At 41.2% G+C, this 24,811-nt stretch overlaps 1 protein-coding gene across 6 annotated transcripts in view; it reads right to left on the minus strand.

Moving 5' to 3' along the window:
• The window catches only part of cacnb2a (calcium channel, voltage-dependent, beta 2a), a 65,987-nt gene extending 41,469 nt beyond the window's left edge, over positions 1-24,518 (minus strand). For 2 of the 6 annotated variants that reach the window (XM_057824002.1, XM_057824004.1), the window contains exons 1-2: positions 24,257-24,518; positions 22,723-22,815 (exon numbers count right to left, since the gene is read on the minus strand). In XM_057824002.1, coding sequence (XP_057679985.1) covers positions 22,723-22,815; positions 24,257-24,295 — 132 coding nt within the window. In that variant the 5' untranslated portion in view covers positions 24,296-24,518. Of the gene's footprint in view, positions 1-1,849; positions 2,081-7,760; positions 7,831-9,241; positions 9,516-14,311; positions 14,859-22,722; positions 22,816-24,256 lie in introns of those variants that run through there. The other 4 variants (XM_057824005.1, XM_057824006.1, XM_057824008.1 and 1 more) reach the window with 4 other exon arrangements.
• Between the last annotated feature and the right edge of the window lie 293 nt (positions 24,519-24,811).

The raw sequence follows: 24,811 nt of genomic DNA on the forward strand, positions 1-24,811 counted from the left end.
CGGTCTCGCGCCTCAGGAGCCTTTGATATGCATGCCGAGGAAGCCCCCTCAACCCCCCACAATCGGATTCTTCCACTTTGGAGGCAGGATTCAGAATTTTTCGTCTTCGCCGACACCATATGCATGCGAGGCGAGTCCGCAACTTAGTCATTGCGTCTTTGTGTCGCAGTGTCGCCATGTAAACTGCCCCTGTGGCAACTCATTTTATGTAAGAGGCTTTTCTCGGCAATTTGAGCCTATGGGGCAGTTTACATGGCGACTCTGCGACACAAAGGCGCAATGACTGAGTAGCGGACTCGCCTCGCGTGCATATGGTGGCGGCGAAGACTGAAGGCAAAGACGAAAAATTCTGAATCCTGCCTCCAAAGTGGAAGAATCCGATTGCGGGGAGTTGAAGGGGGCTTCCTCGGCATGCATATCAAAGGCTCCTGCGGCGCGAGACCGCGCCGTTAACGTCAGCACCCGTACACGTCACATTGGGCGTGCGCCGCGGTGCTACTAAACATTAAAAACAGCAAATATGGCAGAATGTCGGCTTTAATTTACTGTTTTAATAACATTTCTAAATTAAATATGTTGAATGTTTCAATTTTTGTGCCTTTTTGAACAAAAGAAAAATGACATTGCTTCGAGTGGGCGGGCATATTATTTTCCAGGCTGAGGGAGCTTGGTGGGGTCAAAGTGCATCATTCTCTGTCGGCCTGTAAATCTGCACTGCCCCCTAGGGCCCGGCATGAATACTACATCGTTTTCATGCGGAATTGCGACATTGTTCAAATGGAGACGCAAATGCAAATTTGAAATTGTTCGTATTCTCGGAGAGTCGCCATGTAAACGGCCCCTATAAGCGTGAGTGAATTTAAGTGAACTCACTCAATCAAGCATTTAATAAAGACAAGCATTTTTCTGCGTTATTCTTGTTTTTAAAAAAATAATTCACATTCTGAAGGCGGTACGGTGGGACAGTGGCTAGCACGACCACTTCACAGTTCTGTGCACCTACATTTTGAGTTGGTGCACCAGAAGAAAAAAGTTGCAACTTTGCAAAGGTGCAACCAATGTAAAAAGTAAGTGTGGAGCCTTGGCAATTTATGTAGCGATGTTACTTTTTTCCAATATCATTCAGGCTTAATTTATATATGTATTTTTTACTTTTTAAGGCCTAAAAAGTAACAAAATAATCCAGAAATACAATGGCATTGCGAAAAGATGCACAAATTTATGTTTGATACTCCGCAACACTCCCGTAAAAGAAAGTAAGGTAAAAGAAGTACTGTAAAATGTACAGTAATGTAACATGTTTGGAACCTTTGTTCAAATAAAAACAACAACAAAATTTTCGGTATCGGATCGGGACTCGGTATCGGCAGATTCTCAAAATCAGGTGACTCGGACTCGGGTGCAAAGATATGTGATCGGGACATCCGTAGTTAAATAAAAACTTTTGTACTGTTACTAAAACATTCCCCAGTTCGGATTGGGCTTGCGTTCTGCGTTGTTAGGTTACCACAGCCTGAACTCAACTCAGTGCACACACTGAGAAGGTGCAGCATGTGCTGACTTCACAAGTCGAGTGCATGACACAGCAGAGGTTACAAAGTTCAGGCGTAACTTGGGAACGGTCAGATTAGTTAAAAAGCATGATTTTTTCCCACTAAAAGTTGAGTAATGCTTTGTACAGAATCTCTGCGACAAAGAAGCAATACATTTTTGATCCAACCATGGGATAACGCCCCTAAAAATGTGCCCCAATAACCTCTATTCTGCCCAAGTCCAAGTCCTTCCCCTTGCAAAGAGAGGAAGTAGGAAAGTCTCAGAAAAGTGTGTAAAAGTGTTTCCTGAAACTCACCAAATCTGACTCCTCACTAGCCGAGTGAAACATTTCTGCCGGGAGAAAAAAAAATCTCCTCAGCCGCTTCCCATCGTTGCCGCGTAGCACAGGAATTCCTTAGACTTTATGCTTCTGTACCCCCCCAAAAATGTTTCAGAGTTAAAAGTCTCTTTTGGTCCTCCTTTGGCCTACTTTTGAGGCACGGAGAGAGGACGAGCGTCTTTCCCACGCTGGGAGTACACTCCTTCGGAACGCTACAACCGTCCAGCAGCCCCAGAAAACAAACCCCCCACCCCTTTTCTCCCCAACCTCTGTCCCTCCCACACACACATCGCGGGTAAGCAAGGAAGATCTTTGGCCAACAGGGCTGGCCTGAAAATTCCAGAAAGCAGCTGCAGCCGCTTTTTTATGCCTGCGCGTGTGTGTGATCTGTGCAGTTAACGCGACTTCCATGTTTTTTTTTTGTTTTTTTTTTACTGTATAGCATGAAACACATGTTGGAGAGACCGAGGATATCAGGAAGTCACTGAAATGCTTCAGAGAGGCTTTGCTGGTTATCAGATCCAAAGACCACTGAAAGTTTCCGTTGGTTTCAAGGTAATGAGATAGGGGTTCTAATCTAAAGTGTCACAAACCAAGGACATCCTTTTACTCCAGATTGAAACGTTTTAAAACGTGCGACCCTGCAAAAAGGTGGGACCAGTTTTCAAACTGCATAAAAACCCTGTCATACAAACTACAAACTAAAAACCAGATTTGTATTATTTCCCCCCAGAGAGTTGTTTCGTGGGCGGCCTGGGCTAAATCCTGGATTATATTGGGTTTGATCAGGGTTAACCCCTCCGTGAGGATTATGTTGCGGAGCGTGCGCTCGGCACGTGCCGAAGCAAAGTGTAGTCAGCGCCAGACAAAACAATGGCACGTCAGCTCAGACCCTTCATCATTGGGCAGAATTGGCTATTCAGCAGTTTTAGTGTGTTGCTGTGATGTACTTTGGAACGCTGAAACCAAGGATAGGCACTTGACTCAATTACCTTCCGTTATCAATTCATTGTTTACGTTTTGAACGGATTCTGACATTGTTGCGAAAAGACAAACATTCACCACATCTATCAAAATGAAGGTCAGACTAATTGCTATCAAGCCTCAGGGGACGAAAGGCAGCATGCCGAGTGACTGACGGATGAGCAGGAAATAGGTGCTGGTGTCTCAAGCTACGAGCTAAAAATATATTTGCCGATTGAAAAAAATACACCAATATTAGGGGTGTGACAAAATGGTGATATATCGTGATACTTTTTATCCCAAAAGGTTATCGATATGCTCCTGCCAAGAATCGAGATATCGTTTTAAAAAGGTATAAATATAAAAAAAAATAAATAAATAAAAAGGAACCAACAAGTTGCTACTAAAATCTTCCACCATAATAGTGTCTCAGCTAACTCTAAGGCTGCATTGATGGTGCACGACTCCCAATCCATTTAGGCTACGTTCATACTAAAGGTCTTAATGCACGAATCCGATTTTTTCGTGTTTTTCCGACTCGAGTGAGGCATTAACTTGACGGTCTGAACGTGACAAGTCGCATAGAACTGGACCATTTCAAATCCGATCTGGGTCAGTTTCGTATGTGGTTCAAATCCGATCTGGGCCACATTTTTCCAGACCGTCGCGGCGGTCTGTACTGTCCAATCGGAATTCATGCAGCAATTACGTCATTAAAAAGCGAGAGAGACGCTAACGGTAGCGGTGCAGCTGTGCGTTATTAGCGCCTAGCTTGGCTTGAACACGGCTTTTTAGGAAGGGTCGGACTTGACAACAGTCATAAAAAAAAATAAAAATGGGTTGAGGATAATCCTGAGAATGATCGGTTTTCTGTCTGCTCCATATAAGCAATATTTCAACATTGCTCACACGGCCGAGAGTCGGGGCAAACTGCCCGTATGTGTGTGTGACATGCACGGACAGTGCGAGCATGCTATCGATCCATATACTTTGAATTTAAGACTAAACTGGGATTATTTATGTATGTTATTTGTGTCCTCTTTTTAAAAAGCAAATTATGATATCCCTGGAATGACGGATGACAACCAGCATGTGTGGTTTTTGTTTTGATGCTTCTGCGCATGCGGGTCGTCTTGCTCAGCGCGTGTCGGACTGCGAATTAGTGCGCATGCGTAATACTAAAATGATCTAAATGGACAAAGGCAGTCTGAACAGGCACGCCAAAAAACAGATATGGCAAAAAAATCCGATTTGTGCATTAAGACCTGTAGTATGAACCTAGCCTTAGACTGCGGGTTTTCAGGGCATTTACAGGTCTCTTGCGGTTCATTTTAGGGCATTTACAGCATAAGCGGAGTTTAAGGGGGGGCCAGCCCCCCCGGTGGCCGAAAAGTGTCATTGTATGTAATTGACTTTCCTATATACAGTATGTGTAAAAGTTGTAAAGCACTAAAGCAAACAACAAAAATGAATGAAATGAACCAAAAAAATATATATATTTTTTTATAACGGGTCAAAATTATTTTTCGAACATATCATGTGACTACCACCTTAGATGGTCATTTACTTTGCATATTATTTAAAAAAAGAAATTAGGGGAGGGCAATTTTATTTTTCAAATGATTTTTTTCTTTGTTTGAAAATATTTTGGGGGTATTGAAGCAACTTTTTTGGGGATCGAATGATTTCGATAACATGGCCCAAAAACAAAAAGGATTGCCAAAATCAAAGAAAATTTTTTTAATTAAAAATTTTAAAAATTAAAGTGTTCAAATGCAAACATTTGAGTCACAAATATTTTTTCCGCGTTCAAAAACTTTTTTTCTATGATTGAAATTTTTATTTTTTTCATTGAAGTGATTTTTCGTTTGAAAATATATATTTTATGTTTCAAGCAACTTATTTTTTGATTGAATAATAAAGACACAAATGTCCTAGACAAAATGTGGCCCAAACGCAAAACAACATTACTTCAATCAAAAAAGTTGCTTCAATCAAAAAAAAAAAAAAAAAAAAAAATTCAAAGAAAAAAAGCTTTCAAATGCATTTTTTTTTTTGTTAAATTTATTTTTGCATTCAAACACATTTTTTGATCTAATAATGAAGACACAAATCTACCTCCATATGGCTCCACCCAGGGGGTGCAATTTTTGACTGGGATAACTACATTGGCACAACACCGGCGGGCGTACCATATTCAATCGATGACGATCTTGGCGAAAAGTATAGCCGTCCTAAGCAGCCTGATTTAGAATTCTCCTCAAGAATGGCGAGAAACAAAAAAAACGGTCATTTTCAACTTATTATTATAAATATTCTTGTAGGTTAATTTTATTACTGACACTCCGTTTTGGGGTCATCAACATTTTGTGCCCCCCCGCCCCCCTGGCCCAAAAGTCAAACTCCGCCTATGATTTATAGGTCATTTCCTGTTGAGTTTGAGTCACTGCCTATTCATTTGGGTGGTTCCCATGTCACTTCCTGTTCTGTAACTCAAAATCAACAGGAAGTGACCCATCAAATACCCCAAAATCAACAGGAAGTAACTAAACATCAACAGGTAAATGACCTTACATGGCCCGAAATTACCTCATTGGCTGGCATTGGCTGCCTCAGACGGCCGTAGACGTTCAATCCGGTTGAAGTGGAAGGGATGTTCATTCGCTGGAACGAATGTTCATTTGCTGCCACCCTCCAATTTCAAATGGATTGGATGTCTACTAGTGATAAACTCATTCCAATTCACTGCAGAAGCTTGTTTTTTTTTTTGTTTATTAGTTGTTGGTCAGAAAATCATTCTAGGACATTCTACAAATGTATCGATAATCGTTGTATCGCCATATCGTCAGATCATCGTTATCGTGAGCTATGTATCGCGTATCGTATCGTGAGGTACCAAGAGGTTCCCACTCCTAACCAATATATCACAATAACCAGCCTTAAAAGCTTTCTGATTCCTGTGTTCATGTTAAATGAGGGCCTGCATCACCTTTTGGTGTATCGATCGGGAAACAAGTGCATTCCTACTGACAGGCGCACAAAGGCCAACGAAGGCAACTTACAAGCACTATGAACAGCAAGAGGGAAATCAATATGCCGTCCACACGGCATTCATAAAGGAGAAAGGTTGCGATGGCTACTAGGGTCAACAAATCTATACTTGTGGTACCTGTCTTTTTCAGTGAGGGTGGTTTCAGCGCATATAATTTGGAGATGAACAAACAGTGCAGTTTCACATTGCCAAAAATGCAGACAGGGATCACGAATGAATTTGGTTACCAACTAGACAACTGCGGACCGACAATGACGTGAAACTAGACGCAATTGATTTATTCTGACCTGTGGCTGTCTACGTTTAAGAAAAACCAAGTCGGACATTAACAACACTGTTTGGTTTGCCTGTCAGGCGTGCGTTTAAAAACAGGCCGTGGTTGGCATTTCAAGTTTTGTAAAAACACCCCAATCACTGAGTTGTCCAAAAGTCAACTCCGAGGCTTTGCCTTGCCAAGAAAGCTATTATACAAATGAAAAATTCTCCAAGAGGAATTATTGTGCTAGACTGATAAATCTTTAAATTTTCCTGGAAGCAATTCAACCCCTAACTTTAGACAGGATCTGTTTTATTGCTATAATTGTATAGAGATAAACAATAGTTTTTTCGGAGTCTGATAGTCTTCTTATCAAAAACACTTCTCTTTCTTTCTCAATGAAAGCAAGGATGGAAAATCTTGACGCAGCCTGACGGGACTCTGATTCACAATTAATGAAACCCGTGAGAGCCGGCACCCAGCGTCTGACGGAGGTTACCTAGATACAGGACAAGCCACGTCACTCGAGTCGCAGGACCATCTCTAATTACAGGCATTGAGGCGAAGGGAGACCACGAAAAAGAAGATAGGCGGAACAAGAAGTCGAGTGGAGCGTCTCTTCCCAATAATGAAATTGCTAAAATATAAAACAACAAAGACTTATACGTAAAGACATAAAAGATACAACGACAGTCTCACATCGAGTCGTGGGAAAAACCTTACAAGCAGCTCATCAAAAATCAAAGCAGTCTGACTATAGCTCATCCGCCGAATACTGTACATCAAGGCATTTGTGAGGGATGAGGCATACCATACACAATATAGCCCCTGAGGAGACGATTGCTTGTGTCCACTTTGAAATGATTGCTTCTCTCTGTAAGGAGATTTATCCGACTTTTCACAGAGCCAGGATTTTAGCACAAATGCAAAAATGAAACGTGGTCAAAGCTTACCTTCAAAAACAAATGTCACAGTAGTCAGGGAAAATGAATTTGGGAAAAGCGTACTGTACTTTACTAAAGCTAAAGACAGGTCAACTCATCAATCCTCGATGTTACGAGACGATTAAGGTTGCACAACGGTTCGTGAAGTTCTTTTCAGCTTATGTTGCTTGTTCCATAAAAATAACAAAACAGAGAGGAAACCTAATGGTGAATTTTCAACTTCAAGCACAGAACTGTGTTGTATTATTTCTGTTATTTTGAATGATTTGTTCATGAGATATTCCACTTGCTAATGACTAACATAACAATCATTTTGTTGTAGGGCTTAGTCAAGTTGACTCAGTCAATCTATTTTAACCACAAAGCTACTTTTTTTAGAGTTGTTTGATTGAATTTCCCTTTGAGCAGCTGATTATTGACATTTACATTCAAAGTCATTGACTCACCCTTCAACTGCAGTCTTTTCTTAGTACGACAGCAAAGTGCTTATCTATGGCAATCCACAAATAATAGTGCTTCTAGAAGCTCAGCTCTATGTTGAGCAATATTTCAACAACACAGGCCTGCAACAGACTGTGCTGACTGCAAAATACATTTTTAAATTTTAAGGAGCAGCCTAGTGTGAAACACAAGTCGATTAACAGCGTTCTGCATTGTTGTTTTTGCTTTTACCTTTGGCTTCTTGGACATGCTCGTCCTCCCTCAATGCAGGAAACAACTTGTGTCGCCGCGCTGCTCCTCGGCTGTGACTGCAATGAATAATGCAAATCCCCGCTTTTCACTCAGAGTAGCGTGACCCATGGGTGCTCACAGCTCAGTCAAGAGGAGACGGCGCATGCTACTCATCCGGCAAGTTCCGCGTAAATACAACCGATGTCACCCAGGTGACACGTCATGAAAAGGGACCATGAAACGGGACCATTGGTAAGAAGATGGCAAATGTCACATGACGGCTGAGGCGCACACACACACACAGTCTAATGTTTAAGCTGTGTGGTGTCATGGTTAGCGCTGAAGTGTTTTTCCCGCTGGCCGGGCATTAAGCTTTAATTTGATAGGGTGACATCTGTTGCATGGTTAACTAGATGGCACTCTACGAGCAAGACGGGGTAAAAAGCTCTCTACTGACAACATGTTTTTACTTTGTATTTTGCTACTGCGAAAAGCTTCACTGATACTAAGAAGCGAATTCGCTGCTGTGTGGCTGGGTTGTAGCCACCGTACTAGGTTATACAGCTGCCCCCAGACAGACAAGACAGACCCAGAGTAACATCTGGTGCGCTAATCTGCCTGACAATGACCATTGCTGCGTTTCAAACCGTGGTGCTCAAAGTCATTAGCCTTATTGGTTGGACAAAGGTACACCAACAGTGTTTCATATGGAACCAGAGATTGATGTCAAATCAGCAGCATAGCCTCACAATGAATGTGATTTCCAGCTTTTTCTGGATGCCGAAAAATCAAGTTCAGCGCGAGGGCAGTGCATCAGCATGACATATGCACCATATGGGTGCACTGAGGGTGGAAAAGTGGAGCAAAGTTTGCCTTGGGTGGGGAAGACAGAAGCACATTGCTAATGAGGATTTGGCATAGTTGCTCCGGTACCACCACAAACAAAGCACAAGGTGATGTATTGTACGCACGCATAAGCTAAAAACATATAGTGAAGCATATTTTCATTCTGTCCTCTTTGCACCACCCCCCTGTGCGCAAGTAGCTGATTTCATCCCTGCAAAGCCACACTCACTCTAATCTCCCCTGATCCCGCTGTACTAGTAAAGAATTACATGTCAAACACATTTTTGAAAAATAAATAAACCTGGGTCAACATGAGAAAAAAAAAGTACTTTATCTAGCGTTATTGTAACTACTCCTAACAAATGTCAATTTAAGAGTCAGGTTAGAATTCCAAACTCGTTGATAACTTTTTTGGACCGCAATTAGAGTTGGCAGACTGGTCAGGAGATTTCATAAAGTGGACATGTAGTAGCTTGTAGTTATATAATAGTTAAATCTCTAAAGCCTCTCTTTGGAAAGGCCACCGGGCTCAGGACAGGAGCATCAAAAACCAGTGGCATTGCACTACCTTAGTCCAACATAATCTGTTGTACTCATCCTCACACTCATACGCAAATAGCAAACACTCCACTTACCCACGAGACATTTTTGTTCTTGGAGTGTTTGAGCATGGCAACGGGAGCAGGCCCGTTGAGAGGAGTCTTCAGAAGACCCCACGGCTGATTGCCCGAATGGGATCAGGGGTGGCAACCAGAGGGCGGCCTTCCCTTCGAACCCGAATCACCAGGCATTTGTCTGAGGACACCACCACTGAAACAAAAAGTTTGCAAAGCCTTGCAAAAAGCAAATCCGGAGAACTCTTCTTCCTCCTGACAGCAGGCAGAGACTTGACGGACTGCTTGTGAATTCACACGGAGTATGAATATGAAACATCCCAGCAGGTTTAACCCCGCCCAGCTGAGCCCCAGCACGCTACCAATCGCGCAGCAGTTTTGTGTGGCCTAGCTCCCGAGGGTGAGCTTATAGACAGATGAGCGTACTCTGTGGAGGAGAGGGCTCTTAACCAACTGGCAGGTTTGTGTCACTTCCAGGCAACCTGCCCCGGACTCCCTCCAAACAAAGACAGTGATTTCATCCGTTGTTGTACATGATTTCTTTCATGATTCTCAGGGTTATGGCTTCTCAGCATACCTGTTGTCATGGCACCTCTTTGTTAAGGGACCTGAGCTACTACCAACCTTTTGTTTTGTCTTTTCTCACCTTTATCGGTGCACCTCACCATGACCCATTAGTTCTCGATGCCCTGTGCTTTCCCTGCAATTTGTCACTAGTATTTTTTGTATCTTCCTTGGGTTGAGACGGATAAACTATTTCCTTGTGTTTCCAAAATAATAGGCCGGTAAATATGATACTCATTCTCAACTCTGATTATAATCCCCCCTGAACACCAGGGATTCCACATTTCTGACCGCAGGAGTTACCCGCGGTATAGGAATTATATCTAGAGGGTGTTTTGAAGAGTTCCTTGATGATTTCAGGTGAACTGTGAAGCATTTTTCAAGTTTTTAGGTAAGTAATAGAAAAATGTTGGATGCAAAGCAAACTAAGTTCAAACAGAGGGTTCAAAGTATTGCACCGCTCCTACGGATGCTAAATCTATGCCAACTAATACATTGAGGGTACTGACCAATACAAACAGTTACTGGATACTCACTCAAGTTAAACATTGTGAATAGCATGTATTTGAGAGGTTTCAGTCACTCCAAACTGAAGCAGCTTCGGGACCATCCTGACCATTTGGGGCATTTGCACCTCTTGTTATCTTAGGCTGAACCGTCTTCCAGCTAGTGCAACACTTTTCAGATAGCAACGTTCATGTTGTCAGAGGTTTTAAAGCACAAAACTAGGCAAAGATGGTCATCTCCAATTTCCAAATGAAGAAACAAATCCTGCCTGCAAGAATTTTCTGTAACTGTGATATTATAGCTGGTTTTGCGTAGGTGGACGATTCATTATAGCAAATTCCGACTTGCATACTAATTTGGGTTACATAAATACATATGGAGGAAACCTGCATCTGTAAAGGCAACTGAGAGGTCAGTTTTTGAACGCAAGATTTCATGCAGAGCCTTGAACCACTTTTAACACCCGCCGCTCTTAATTAATTGTTTATATCCACATTGGCCAGCAGCCCTCCTCTTGTGCAGAAGGTTGCCTCCGTCCCACTGCCCCTAATTAGCTCGGCGGAACATCTGCAGCTGTTTTAAATGTGGCTCAGACCGCCTGGCTCACTCTCGAGGCTGAGGTTTAGTAGAAACGCGAGCTGAGACCTCAAACAGACGCAGTGCGCTAATAATGACGCATGCTTACCCTTTTCCGGAAGAAAATATTTTGTATTTTAGTCAGTAAATGATGCAGCAAGTCTCAACCAGAGAAGAATAATCAAGTATGGTGCCTTAAATACAAAGCAACATGCTAATTATCTGAGGAAGAATTGTGAATGTCAACTGTGACCTTTCACAAACTACTACTTGATATTTTTGGAGTGGCCTGCTTCTTCCAGACCAAAGATTGCTTCATTGTTAAACCTTGGTCATTGTTCAGACTGACATCAGTGCTATCAGACTGAAATGGTCTACTCAGGTATAGAGTATATCACACTTTCCAGTCTTAAAGCGAAACAATTACGTTATGTGAAAGTGCAACAAGACCCGCAAGTTCCGAGACATTCCTCGGGGTCTCCACTGCCAATTAGTCACTGTATTTCCGGACATTTCCAGAATCTCTGGAAAACTTTGAAAAAAAAAAAATGCTCATCGGCTGCCAAAACCTCCTGGCTCAATGATCAGTCCTAGGCAGTAATCCAGTGCCTCCAGAAAAGTGGGAGATGAATCACTGCCAAACTGTGCACGGTTTTGCATTTACTGAAATGGACTGTGATTGGGAAATAAGTCAATACAAGTACAAACCTTGAGTGGAGTTTTCTGGAACACGCTGCATGATCAAGCCAAATCTAGAATCAGATTATAAAACGTTTCGCTTCTGAAAATCATCGGTAAACACCTAAATAAAGTAACTCTTCTTGAATGTGGCCTTGGATTACATCCAGTAAGAGATTTTGCATCACTTGAGTCTTTGCCTGCGTTCATTGGGTTTCAGCAAACTACATAAATTAGTTTAAGATGACCAACACATGTAGAGTTGTTGTTCTGGAATGAACTTATTAGAGATCTGTTGCTACTGGTGGTCCCTAATACAAGTTCTAAACTAAAGAATAGTATCTTTTCTTGTATTTACTGTTTGACTGTATGTATTACTCTAACACACTCAATATATACTAAATAGCATTTATATGATAGTTTAAGAAAATCAAGCAGAATATATTTCATATTATGAACAGTTGGACTTCAAATGATTAGAATTTGCTCCGCCAAGACAACGGGCAGATAAGGGCAGAACAGATACAGGACGCCTTCTGACCACGGGAGCCCAACGCGCGCGTCATGCAGCTGACTGAGTAAGACTGACGCTGACAAGCAGGTGATAGGCAAGACGTCTACAAGCCCATGTCTGCGCCACCAAATACCGCAATCAGCTCTTCTGGACAGTCCAGAACAAATGGCGGGACATCTTGTCTTGCCACAAGGAACATTTGACACGGAGGAACCCGCGACCGAGAAGTGAACACTCAGCACTCACGTGGCGCTGAGGATAGCAAAATCCTTAACTCTTGTTGCCTTGCCGACAGTAACGCAACACAATAATCCTAAACAAGTCCCCAACACACCCTTCTTCCGGACCACAGCCCGCCTCACCAGAGCCTTTAAAAGACTGAATGTTTAACTAATTGTTGTGATCTGAGCGGCCGTGGCGCAGTTGGTAGCTGGAGTTGTCCTTAGACCGAAGGGTCAGTGGTTCGATTCCCGGCTACGACTGCCCACTGTCGAAGTGCCCATAGGCTGAAACCTGATTGGCCTCCAAAGGGTTGACAGAGCCTTGCATGGCAGCAGCCCCATTGGTGTGTGAATGTGTGCGTGAATGGGTAAAAGTGTGCTAATGTAAAGCGCTTTGGGCATGGTAACCATGCAGACAAATGCGCTATATAAGTACTGTCCATTTACCATTTTTCTCAGGAATCTTTTGTTGACTTGTTATATGGTGACCCTGGATCCAGTTTGCCTCCTGCCCTGGGTCTCTCTCTCTGTGCTGTATGATTGCTGCCAACTTGGAATAAATTGTCAACTTGTGTTTCAAAGCCTTTTTCCAGCTTTTAAAATGGAGTCAGTGCAAGGGTTAAAGACTAAGGTGAACCCGCGGGGTTTAGCCTTTTGGCCAGGTTGACGGATTTCCGCCGGGCAGGGTCGGGTCGTTGGAATTGCGGTTGCGCAGTTTCCGGCGGTTCAGCTCTCGTGATTCCAGCAATCTGGCTAAAAGATCAGATTCCTTCAAAACTAAATCTTATTAGACAAAACAAAATAAAAAAGGCCTGGGTTAACATCTCAATTACCGATTTTAGCAAATGTGTTCTGTCGTCCTACTTGACTGACTGCCCTCCATTCACAAATCTGACTGACTGAAATAGAGACAGGGCCCCCGCCGTCTTCCATTCCCAGAGTTTCCATGAGTCGTGTCTGGGACCGTCTACACCAGCCTGTCAGGAAACTGGATGCTCCACATTCCATTTAGAGTGGAAATGAAATTTTTATTATGTAACACTAACATGTACGTGGAGCGTCATAGAACTAACAGCGGGTCACGGTAACTGGAGGTCCTTTCAGAGCCGTAGGTGCCGGGGGTGCAATTATCACTCCCTTGCTGGGATTTCAATCACATTCATGATGTTAAATTTCAGCACTACAAGAGGCCGCACCTGAACTTAACGTGTGCAGTCGGCGTGCAGTTTGGATGTGCAAACAAACACCTTTACACACACTGTGGCTTACCAGTCAAGTGTGGTGGTTTTACAACAGCTGGTCCTACACTAATCCACTCATCAGTTAAATTAAAGCTTACTCAGTTGTACGGTGAATGTTGATCCAGTGCACTGTGGAGTCAAATTAATCACAGCATAAATCTGAAATATTTTCTCTTGGCTGCAGTACACGGGATAAAGATGTTTTTGGGATAGAAAAATGTCTCTGCATCTTTCAACAGCATACCACAGCATTCTTCTGGCTGCGTTTGTGGGACAACACCTGGTGGATCACTTGCGCACTCGCTGTCACGTAATCCACAGAGAGGCTGTGATGGATTATTCAGGCTTATTACGACACTCGCAGATATTACATACACGGATTCGTCGTCAATGGAGTTTCTCTGAACGGTGGAACAGCCTAGCATACAAAGGAATGTAAAGAAAATCAGAATTGAAGTGGTAAAATTCAGTCCCTTGCTTGATTGTTTCGCAACGAATTGCTACCCAAAATTTTAGTTACAGTTAAGCTCCAGATACGACAACGCTCTAATTGGAGATAAATGATATATCGATCACGCTTTTTCATTTTCACAAACTAAACACAGAAAAAAATATTGTGAACGGTGATATGTTCCAGTGTTCGGTATTCTAGATGAGGTTTTTCAAATAATGTCAGTCTCTGATGGAATTCACACTATCTAGAATTTATATTGAGATCTAAAAAGGTCTAAGGATGATAAATGCTACTGTACTTCAGTTGTTACCCTCTAACCCTCGCCGTCAAACTTACATAGGGAAGCGGTGCTTTCCGGCGATGGCCCAGCCCACAGCACGGCATGAAGTGGACCGGGCAGGGAGGGACGGGGGCTACCTGTCGGGTGGCGGCATTTACTCCGCCACAGTCCGTCCGTGCGGACTCTCGATGAAGGACGATAGGACTTAGAAACTCAGAAACGTTGTTGATGCTGTTGTCATCTCGAAGTCATCTTGTAACTGCAGCAACTAAAACACCCCAAAATCCAATTCAGTTCTCCAGAAGGTCAGATCCACCCTCATCCAAAAAAACAAAACAAAAAAGATACCCTGCAATGCTTCAGTTTTTGCGGGGCTGCTTTCAGCTGCTTGTGGATTTCCACTCACTCATCACGGCACACAAGTTGCTCCTCAGTACGAAGGTCTGTGAAGGGAGGAAGAGGGAGGCGGTGTGTCCTTTATTGACCGCCGTCCCACTAGAGAGCATCCATTCTTGTTCACGGCACCCCTTTTCTCTTTCCTTTGAGTGTCCCCTCTTTTCTAACTTGAATGCTGCTGTCAGTCCTCATTTGCATTGCACGCGCCTTCATGCTTTCTCTCAGTGCTGCAATTTGTTTTCAAAGCAAGGAAGTGCGTCAGTGCTTTTGGCGCATTGGCGAGTGTTTTGGTAGACACACAGTGTTTCTTAATTAGTGGGCTCCCTTTTTCCTTTCAGGAAAACAGTCATTGACACCGAATTAGAGAGTCAAAAGGTATGACCAAAGCCATAACAAAGAGCTTGCCTGAATGGCACCTGAAATTAGCCTTGTTATTGACACATGTACCTCACAGTTTGGAGGTTCAGTATTAGGTGATGGGAGGGACGGGGTAAAAAAATTACATTGATGAAAGCAATTGCAATTATCATGGTCCGCCACAGGATGGCAGTCAAGCACTATTGTTGTTTGTACAGTAGTTAATTGCTGCAGTGCAACGGCGCGTTCTAAACAAAAGACTATAAGCACGTGGTTCATATTTTCAAACGTTTCCACAAAGAAGACCTTGAGTGCTATTATGAAAAAATGAATAGGTAATAAAAATCAAAAAAACATCAAAAGAGTCATGAATAATTTACTAAGTATTCACCCAGATAGCAGACAGACGTTAAAATGATGTTGAATCAACATTCCGCTGTCAATCTTATCGTTGAATCAACGCTGACACCTGACGTTGATTTGTCATCACTTTTGCACCCTCGATTAATGTTGTTCCAACGCTGAAATCCTTACAAAACCTAAACGTCATTTCAATTACTAATAATATTGGAACAACGCTGAATCCATGTTGTTTTCCTTCATTTCCAACCATGATTATATTAGTGCTTTCAAATATGCCCATATTTAGAGATCCTGCTTTATTTACAGACAAAAGAAACATATTGGCTGACTGATAAAAAATTATACATGAAAAAAATATATATATGTGGTGGAAAACACTCAGGTGACTTGAAGTTCCGCTCTGAGACCCACAATTTGGCCAACTTTCAAAATTGTCCGATATGCACATGTGATACATCATTGGAAAGCTTAAAATCTCAATTTTCTGGGGGAAGAAAATTTTTGAACAGGAAGGCATTTTTAAAAAAATAATGTTTTTTAAACAGCAAAACCCTATCTGGAGGTGAGAGCACACGAGAGCAGAATTAAAGACGCCGTGACTTTAATGAGATATTATTGCGTACTTACCTTGTTTCGATCCAAAAACTCCATGTAGCATGTATCACGGAGTCCCAAGACATGGCTGTGAATGGCCACAGCTGGATCTTTTGGGGATTTTATGGGTTAAACATGGTAATATAACAAGGGAACAAGGGTCGCAATGCAGGAATCGCAGATATTAAGGAGTGGTCAAGATTTTCTTTTTCATATATTTACCCTTTTACACATTTTTTTTCCCAAATTGTCTTTGTTTGGATCGATTATTTATCATCTAACACATCGGAGAAAATGCGACAGTAACAAAAAAAAAAAATACAACTAAGCGATAGTTATGAGGTAGATATCTGTGACTTTTTTACAGACGACATTTTTTTCATTGTGACATAATTTGTTATAAAGTTTAAAATATGTGAGTGAATAATTTTTTAAAGTCGTTTTTTTTTTTTTTTTTTTTAAACAAAATATGAGGCATCAATTAATGATTCTAAGCTGAAAACAACAGACATTTAGAGTAATAAATATATTTAATTACCTTTGTTTTATGGCTGGGTTGAAACAAAAGCGGTTGCGTGACGTCTGTAAACGGGTGTTTTCAAGGTAAAACGGACAAATTAAAAATAGTTTGGGGGCCTATTGCACCATGAATGTGCTATGGCAGCATATAGACATATTGTTCTACCAAACACAACAGTTGTTTTGGCTTAAAATACAGCCATTTCTTTTAAAGAGGAGTGCAAGAGCAGAAACTGCTCCTACAGTCTTGTCTGTGTTTTCCGCCATATATATATTTCAAATGAATAATTTAATAATGAATGAATAAATAATAAAACTTGATAGATTTCCAATTATTTTAATTGAAAACACAACAATAGAAAACTTCATTAACGCTCAGTAAAGTTTCAAACTTAAGCTTCCTCCTCAGTCTGACAAGCTTCGCCGCGAACTTTGCCACCAACGCGGTCTGAGGCATAGCGTAGCCACTTCAGCACAACAGCAGCAAATACATATTGTGACGTGTCCAACCCTATCTGCCTCTTCAATGAATCTGAAAAAAAACAACAACAACAAACAAAACGGTATTCACAGTTAATTCATATCCAAGAATTCACGCAGGTATCATAGGTTAGTTTAACATACTTCAATATGTTGTGGTGAAGTGAGTTTCCCAACCAATCGCAAACCAAATTAGAGCTACATATGGGAATGGAGCTAGCTAGTGGGCTAGCTACGATGGAAAAATAACCGCACTGTCTTTCTGTTCAATGAATTAATTTAGACAAGGCTCGATTGTGTCATATCTAGTGATTTTAGCACTTTAATTGGAAAAAGAATTACGTTTGCCTGAACTAGTTCTACTTAGCTAAAATCCAGGCTAAATACAGTATTTTTCGGACTATACGTCGCACCTGAGTATAAGTCGCACCAGCCAAAAAATGCGTACTGAAAAGGAAAAAAACATATACAAGTCGCACTGGAGTATAAGTCGCATTTTTGGGGGGAAATCTATTTGAATCCAGAGAATCCAGAACCAAGAACAGACATGTCATCTTGAAAGGAAATTTAAAATACAATAGAGAACAAAAGGCTGAATAGGTGTACGGTATGCTAACATTACATGACGCTAGAAGTTGGATGGGGCCTAAAAATCCAACCCGACCGGGCCGCAGGTATTAAAGCCCGACGCGGCCCAAGCCCGATCAATTAACTTGATTTGCTTGGCCGAGCCCCCAAAAAACGGAAATTCTATGTTTTATTTGGAGGCACGAGCCCGAAAAAAAAACAAAATTTTATGTTTTGTTTGTGAGGACTCAGGAGAAGAAGGAAATGCAGGAATGCGATGCGTGGTTGCGTTTTGTGTGATCACGTTTGTGACGATGCAGGTGCATATATGCATAATGATAACAAATAGAAGCCTGTCTTTTGTAACAAATTCTCCCAGTTAAAAGCGACTGTAAGATGGATATTCAATAAACATTTAAAATCTTTTATATTTGTGTGTCTGTTCTAACAGGCGGATAGTGGATTTGACATTTATTTTAATCTCGAGTTGGCAGAAAAAAAAAACGCAAGTTTTCTCAATGTTTAAATGTTCTACATATTTTTATGAGCATTATAAATGCATTTACACAACAAAATAACGCTGGAAAAGTTTGTTAAATATATTTCTTGTATGAGACCAAAGTGCCACATTCGTTTACATTCAGCGAAGCTGTTAGGGCCTCTGCCCCTCCTTCAAAAGCCTACACAGGTTTCCGTATAGACCCTTCAACAATCAATTTGAATCCTTTCCATATCCCACTCCCACACCGTAGTTGTTTGCTTTTCAATTCCTCTGTCTTTAGTTTGTTTTTCACTCCTATAGCTACTCCATATTGAAAAGGGAATACTAGGATGCTCACGAAGGGGTGATTGAAAAGAGAGCCACTGGGTTCATGTGTACAGGCATGCACAGCGCCTTCTCTGTTTTATCCAAATTATTTGACATCCATACATCATTTTAGTATAAATATATGAATATATATTTATTTTAAAATACCGTAATTAATCACACATAAGTCGCTCCAGAGTATAAGCTCCAGCTAAGACGCACCCTCTGCCAAACTATGAAAAAACTGCGACTTATAGTCCGAAAAATACGGTAGGTCTTCGCTTGTATGCCAATCACAGCAAATGCACCGTTTCTTACAATTTCGGCAACTTTGTCACGTTTTGTCGGTCAAACTGTTTTATATACAACTTTGATGACAAACGTGATTTATTCTACCGTAAGACATCATTGCTAAAAAAAGGCTTTAAAGAAAAGCAACAGGCTTACCTTTAAAGATGGCTATCCTTAAATGAGGCGTTTCCAGTGGAGTTCGTTTGAGGTGATACGCTGTCTTCCCGCTCAACCACGAACACAACTATTTTTTGACCATAACTCCCACTCATCCATAATTCAGTGACTTTTCAATCATATCTCCCGGTCAATCTAAAATCAACTATTTGTCAACATTATTTCATCAACTATAAAACAATGTTAACCCAACCATCGCCTGACACACCAAAGAACAATGTTGTTTCAACGTCACTGTCAGGTGTCATCGGTATTTGCAATGTTGATTCAGCATTGTTTATTGTCGAAAAGTTCAATGTCAAACATACTGATGATTTTGATAGAAAATCAACATTTGTTCAACATGGGTCTGCTATATGGGCAGTCCTTTACAAATTTTTCAAAGTTCACCCTCTGTCAGTTGGAATTCTAGTCAATTTGACAGTTTCAGTCGACAGTAGGGGTGTAACGGTACACAAAAAATCTCGGTTTGGTACGTACCTCGGTTTTGAGGTCACGGTTCGGTACAGTAAGAAAACAAAATGCAAAATATAAATGTGCTAGTTGTTTATTACACACCTTTGTGCTTTCAACAATAGGAACATTAGCCTATATTAAGCTAGAACTCTGCTCAAAAAGTAGCGGGTATTTAAAGATAATCCAACAACAATTTCCCTTTCAGACGCCGGTCAGCTTTCTTTCTGAAAGAAAGAAGAAAAAAGAAGTCCTGTGCTAAAGAGAAAAGCAATCCTAATGACAAAGATTTTAACATGAATTTTACAAATAAAATGCCTCAATTAATTTTTTTTTTCTTTCTTAAGAACGGTTTTCCAAAGCTTTATTGGTGGATTTTCTCAAGTTAAAGCGCCACACAGAAATTAATAAATGTAATTGTGTAAGCAGGATCTGTGTATTATTCTTATTATTTAATTACAGGTGTTTCAGTTCATTTCAACTTATATTATTTAAATTGGCTATTATTTATTGTATTACGTGTTTATATTTTACAAATGTGATATAGTATTCATTTATATTGTATATTTTATGTTGTATAACTTTAGTCCCTATGTGAATATTAGTTCCTACTTGATTTGTTGTGGTAGGAGGGTTTTGTATTCAAAACGGGGCCATGTTGGTTATTATGATAGCAGAGAAGACAGCAGTAAATCAACAAAGACAAGTCAACTGTGCCCCGATCTACCACTCAAGAGATCTGATGGACTCAAAAAGTGGGTTACGATTGCATATTAGTTTGAAAACCGGATCCATCGTATTTTTACACGAGTGACTTCCGGTCTGCCTGATCCTAGCTACCGGTAGTATTATTGACGCAGGAGGGTCGCGTCTCGCGTCAAATAATAAACTCTGCTGTTCTTTTCGTGTGCGTCATGTTGAGCCGCTTCTGGGACGCGGCCGCACTGCGACTGGTGGGCATTGGCTGATTGACTTTAACGCCCGCATTTCACTGCGTTTTCGCGGCGGCCACGTTGTCGCGCCGTTGACGTTTCTGGGTAATACTGTCCTACCGTGTTGGTCCTCATTATAGTAGAGAAGACGGAGTAAATATAATCAACACAAAGAAACTGTAACCCGATCGACTCACAGCCTCGAAAAGTAAGGGTTACATTACGTCAGAAACTCGTTCGGTACGCCTCCGTTCCGAACCGAGCACCACGTGCTGAAACGGTTCAATACAAATACATGTACCGTTACACCCTTAGTCGACAGATCTGTGTGTTTCTCAAAAGTATACACCTGATTAGGGCTGCAGCCATCGATTATTTTAGTAGTCGATTAATCCATCAACTATTTAGTGTATAATCGAGTAATCGGATTAGGAAAAATTCAGCTATCTTAAATGCTATAAAATGCTGTTTTTTTTTTGTTTTTTTTTGCAATGCTCCTAAATCGTTCAAACACGTATTCCTACAAAAAACAACTAAATAAAACAAACAAAACATTCAAATAAAAACTTACATCATGTTGGTCTTAACAAGGACCAGCTGGATTCAGCTATGTTACATAAATTATGTCATATTCACTGTTGCCACTAGAGGGCAGTGTATCCACCAAAATCAGTAAAACTAAATGCAAACACTTTCAAAACAAACCATCACAACGCCACTCTAATTAGATGATGTCGAAGCAGCAAAATTTGATTCAAAGCTTTTTTCCTTATCAAATTACTCGAGTTACTCGATTAATTGTTGGAGCACTACACCTGATTTCAACAGTTCTTCATTAAAGCAGTTGGGATATCTTGGTGTTTCATCAAAATAAAACACTCTCTGAGCCCCATAGACACCTACGCTACTTGTACAGGTTATATAAAACATCAGCATGTGACATCATTTAGTAAGCAAGTAGGGGAACATAATGGGGACCGCAATCACCGGGGAATACGAGTGGGCTTTCCTACCCTGGGCATGCCCTTGAGTGTTCATCAGCAAATTTGAGATAAGGAGGAAGAGGATCCTAAATGAGAAAATCTGACTACCATATTTGATATATTATGAGGAAACCTATTTTTAGACCTGCGCCTCAGCAATCCTTCTAACTTCAGTCCTGTTTATGCTCCGCTTCAGTCGAAGCCTTTGTTGATTGCTTCTAGTCAAGTGCTAAATAAGGAAAGTTTATTAATATTTAGGATTGGATGGTTTCCCAGGATGCTCTCGGAAGACAACTAGGACTCAGACAGAAAACAGCTCAGGTTTTCACCTGCATAAAATCTGTTCAGTCCTGTTCACTTTGCCATTCCGGGAATTTATCATACATGTGCAAGATTGAGCTTTAAGCTTGTTCACAAGCAATTCCGAAAATGATGTGTCATCGGTGAGACACACTATTAAAAATAAACAACCACACAGTGTTGATGTTCCTGGACCACTTCTGCCACCCACTCCTCCTTCAATCAACTCCCACGACCAAACCGGGACCTCTACCATGTAGTATCACTCACTCACCCTAACCCCAGGAGCACCACAGGGTTGGTCTACCATCCTCTCGCTTCCGTCGGTATGCATAAGTTGGCCTTCAGTTCATGTGCGCTTACTGGAACATGTTGTTGATAATAGTCAGAACACCATAGAGCGATGTGGACGAGCCGGAAGAATGCCTGCTGAGGCCTGCAGGAATGCCTTACAGAATCAGATGTTTTTACTATGTTTTTACAATTAAGATTATCACCAAAACAAATGCGTCGTAATGGGAAGGTGTACTATTTTTGTATTTGTGTCACAGACCTCACTGACCCCAAACACAACAATCCACTTCTTCCTCCCTGTGTTCCTGGAACAACCTCTCATTTCAATATGATCAGACTCGATCGAATTTGTCTGCTATGGCTCACTGAGCAGAGTCTGTGTCAAAGCGAAGCTCATTCACAAGTTCTCAGACAAGTTGAGTGCAAGCAGGAGCTGGCGTTTTTGCTCCGGTGCCAAAAAAGTGAAGCGCTTCCTCCTAAAAAGGGAGAAACATTTTCGCCGAGGGCACCCATCCCGACCTGTGCAGGTCTCTAAATTCTACAAAATCCAGACGCGTAAAATACATACCTGCCCAGTTCTGCTTTATGTCAGAGGATGCCAGCGCGGCAGCTCAGGCAAAATGCCGCCACCGTGGCTGTGTACCCAGCAATGTTTATACAAGGCTTTCAGGGCAGCGCACATCTCACGACTGATGGATGATGATGATGACTGGACCACAGCACTCATGCCAGGCTGCTTTTACCGACACACATTAATGTACAAACACACAAATTCCAACATGGGCGCAGGAAATGGCCTCTTGGGACATACGCCACCAGTGCTGTGTTCCTCAATTCAAGCAATCCGGGCTCTGACGTGTGAAGTACCATAATACAAGTGTGTGTGGACGAAGCAGACGAACAGTGAGAAGAGAAAATTGAATTGAATAGGCAACCAAATGAGCACTTCTTACCTGACGTACGAAGCTGTTTGTGGTGGTGTCCGACGATGTGCTTCCATCCGAACCTTTTAAGCGGCTTTTCTTGTAGGCTCTTTTGCTTAGATACTTGCAAAATGCACAAATAAAACAATTAAGATGCTGGCAATCTGGCAAAATACGGTCAGATTTAAACATTGAAGTTCAATTGATAAATTTAAATTAAGTACGGATGACTCTGGATGCACTGAGATGTGTTGAAAGGAATGTGAAGAAGTACACTGATCCCTCGTTTTTTGCGGTTAATGGGACCAGAACCCGGCGCGATAAGTGAAAAACCGTGAAGTAGCACCCTCCCCCACATTTTTTTTTTTTGTGTGTGTTCAATGTATTTATTCAGATTTAGCATTGGAGAGGGATACATATAAGACGTTTTTTCAATTTTTTCCCCAAAGTATAATTAAAAAAAGAAAACTTTAAACAAGAATAAAGTAGAAAAATGCTTGTCTTTATCAAACGCTTTTAATTGAGTTAGTCCACTTAAATCCGCTCAAGCTGCTCACTTACACGCAGTGAGTTGCCACAGCAACTGTTTTACAAGCTAAACGATGAATGACGCATGCGGCGCTTTTTTAAGTTTTGGCTTCCAAGCATCAATGGCAACCAAGAAAAACAGCAGGAGGGAGAGAGAGACTACATGGTCGGATTGGGGCAGCTCATCAGTATTTATTTTTAATTGGAGAAAAAAAAAATCTGTGATGGACTGAGGGTGCAAAGTTAAAAGTGTCAAGTAGCGAGGGATCACTGTACTGGCAAACATAGTAAAAATGACTTAAAACGACAATGGCAACCATGTATTTAAGTCCAAATATTGATGATAACTTGACCTGCCTGTACGGTTGCTAACAGTCCCGGATTTGGCGTGACAAAAGTTGATTTAGGAGGTTCAGAACTCTCTAAATTGGACTTCCTACCCATCGGTTACATGGTCATTTTGATTTAATGATGAAAATAATCTGTCTGTTAAAAACAGCTGAATCCGAAAGATTCAGATTAAATTACCAATAAAAAATGACCCAAAAAAAAGTGTAAATAGTTACGACACAAAATAACACAGATAGCGAAAATCGTAGGGAAAATGTCACTGTGGCTAACTCTTAGCTTAATTTAGCAACTCGGTAACAACATGTAAAAATCCAAACATTTCCGACATACGTCAAATCAGTGACGACAACACGGTGAAATATTTACACATTTGAGTAACACTACGAAACAACCCAATATAAAAGTATGAAAAGGGGCACAAAATGACATTGACAATGACGAAGCTAAAATGGCGATACGAGACATGCCAGTCACCTGCAAATTTTAAATTTAATTGTGATAAAATAACACGTCGGGGAAAAAACATACAAAAATATTCAAACTAAAACAAATGATTTGATATACACCACCATGAAGTCATGCCAAAAACAAACCAAACAAAAAAAAAACACCTTTACTGGGAAACTGGAGCCAAAGTATCTGACTGCTAACAATAAAACACGACAAGAAACACAATTTAACTTACCTGAAACACTGGCTGCTCCAGCGAATCTAACTCCATCATCTTTTTTTTTTTTTTTTTAGAAGTAACGACGACGAAAATCCGAACAGACACTCAAAATATTCCCTTCGTCTTGAGCCATCGCCCCCTGGGGAGAGACAAGAAACTGGCGGGCTGTAGTAGTTCCTCCGCCGGTTGTCAACTTGGAAGAAGCGGGAGGAGCTTGTAGAAGAAGCCGGTTTGTTGGGTACTTGCTCCGGATAGGAATAGTGTTGATAGTCCGGTGGTGGCGTGGACTTTTTACCGCCTGCAGCATCACATTATTTTCCTGCCCACTCTCTGCTTCATCCGTCCACGTTGCACCGCCTCCTCACAACAACAGTACATCATTAAAAAAAATTAATAAATAAAATTTAGTAAATGCAGTTAAGGACAGTTATTTTTAATAAAGTATGCATGGTTTGCAATATAGTATTTAAATTAAAAACTTTTCCTGATATGGTCCACCAAAATGTCTGCTTTTTGATTACTTAGCGACCTCTAGTGGATACATTTGCAGTTGCAATTTCAAGTGCAACT

Source organism: Corythoichthys intestinalis, chromosome 20, assembly GCF_030265065.1.
Source record: "Corythoichthys intestinalis isolate RoL2023-P3 chromosome 20, ASM3026506v1, whole genome shotgun sequence".
NCBI classification, from domain to species: Eukaryota; Metazoa; Chordata; class Actinopteri; order Syngnathiformes; family Syngnathidae; genus Corythoichthys; species Corythoichthys intestinalis.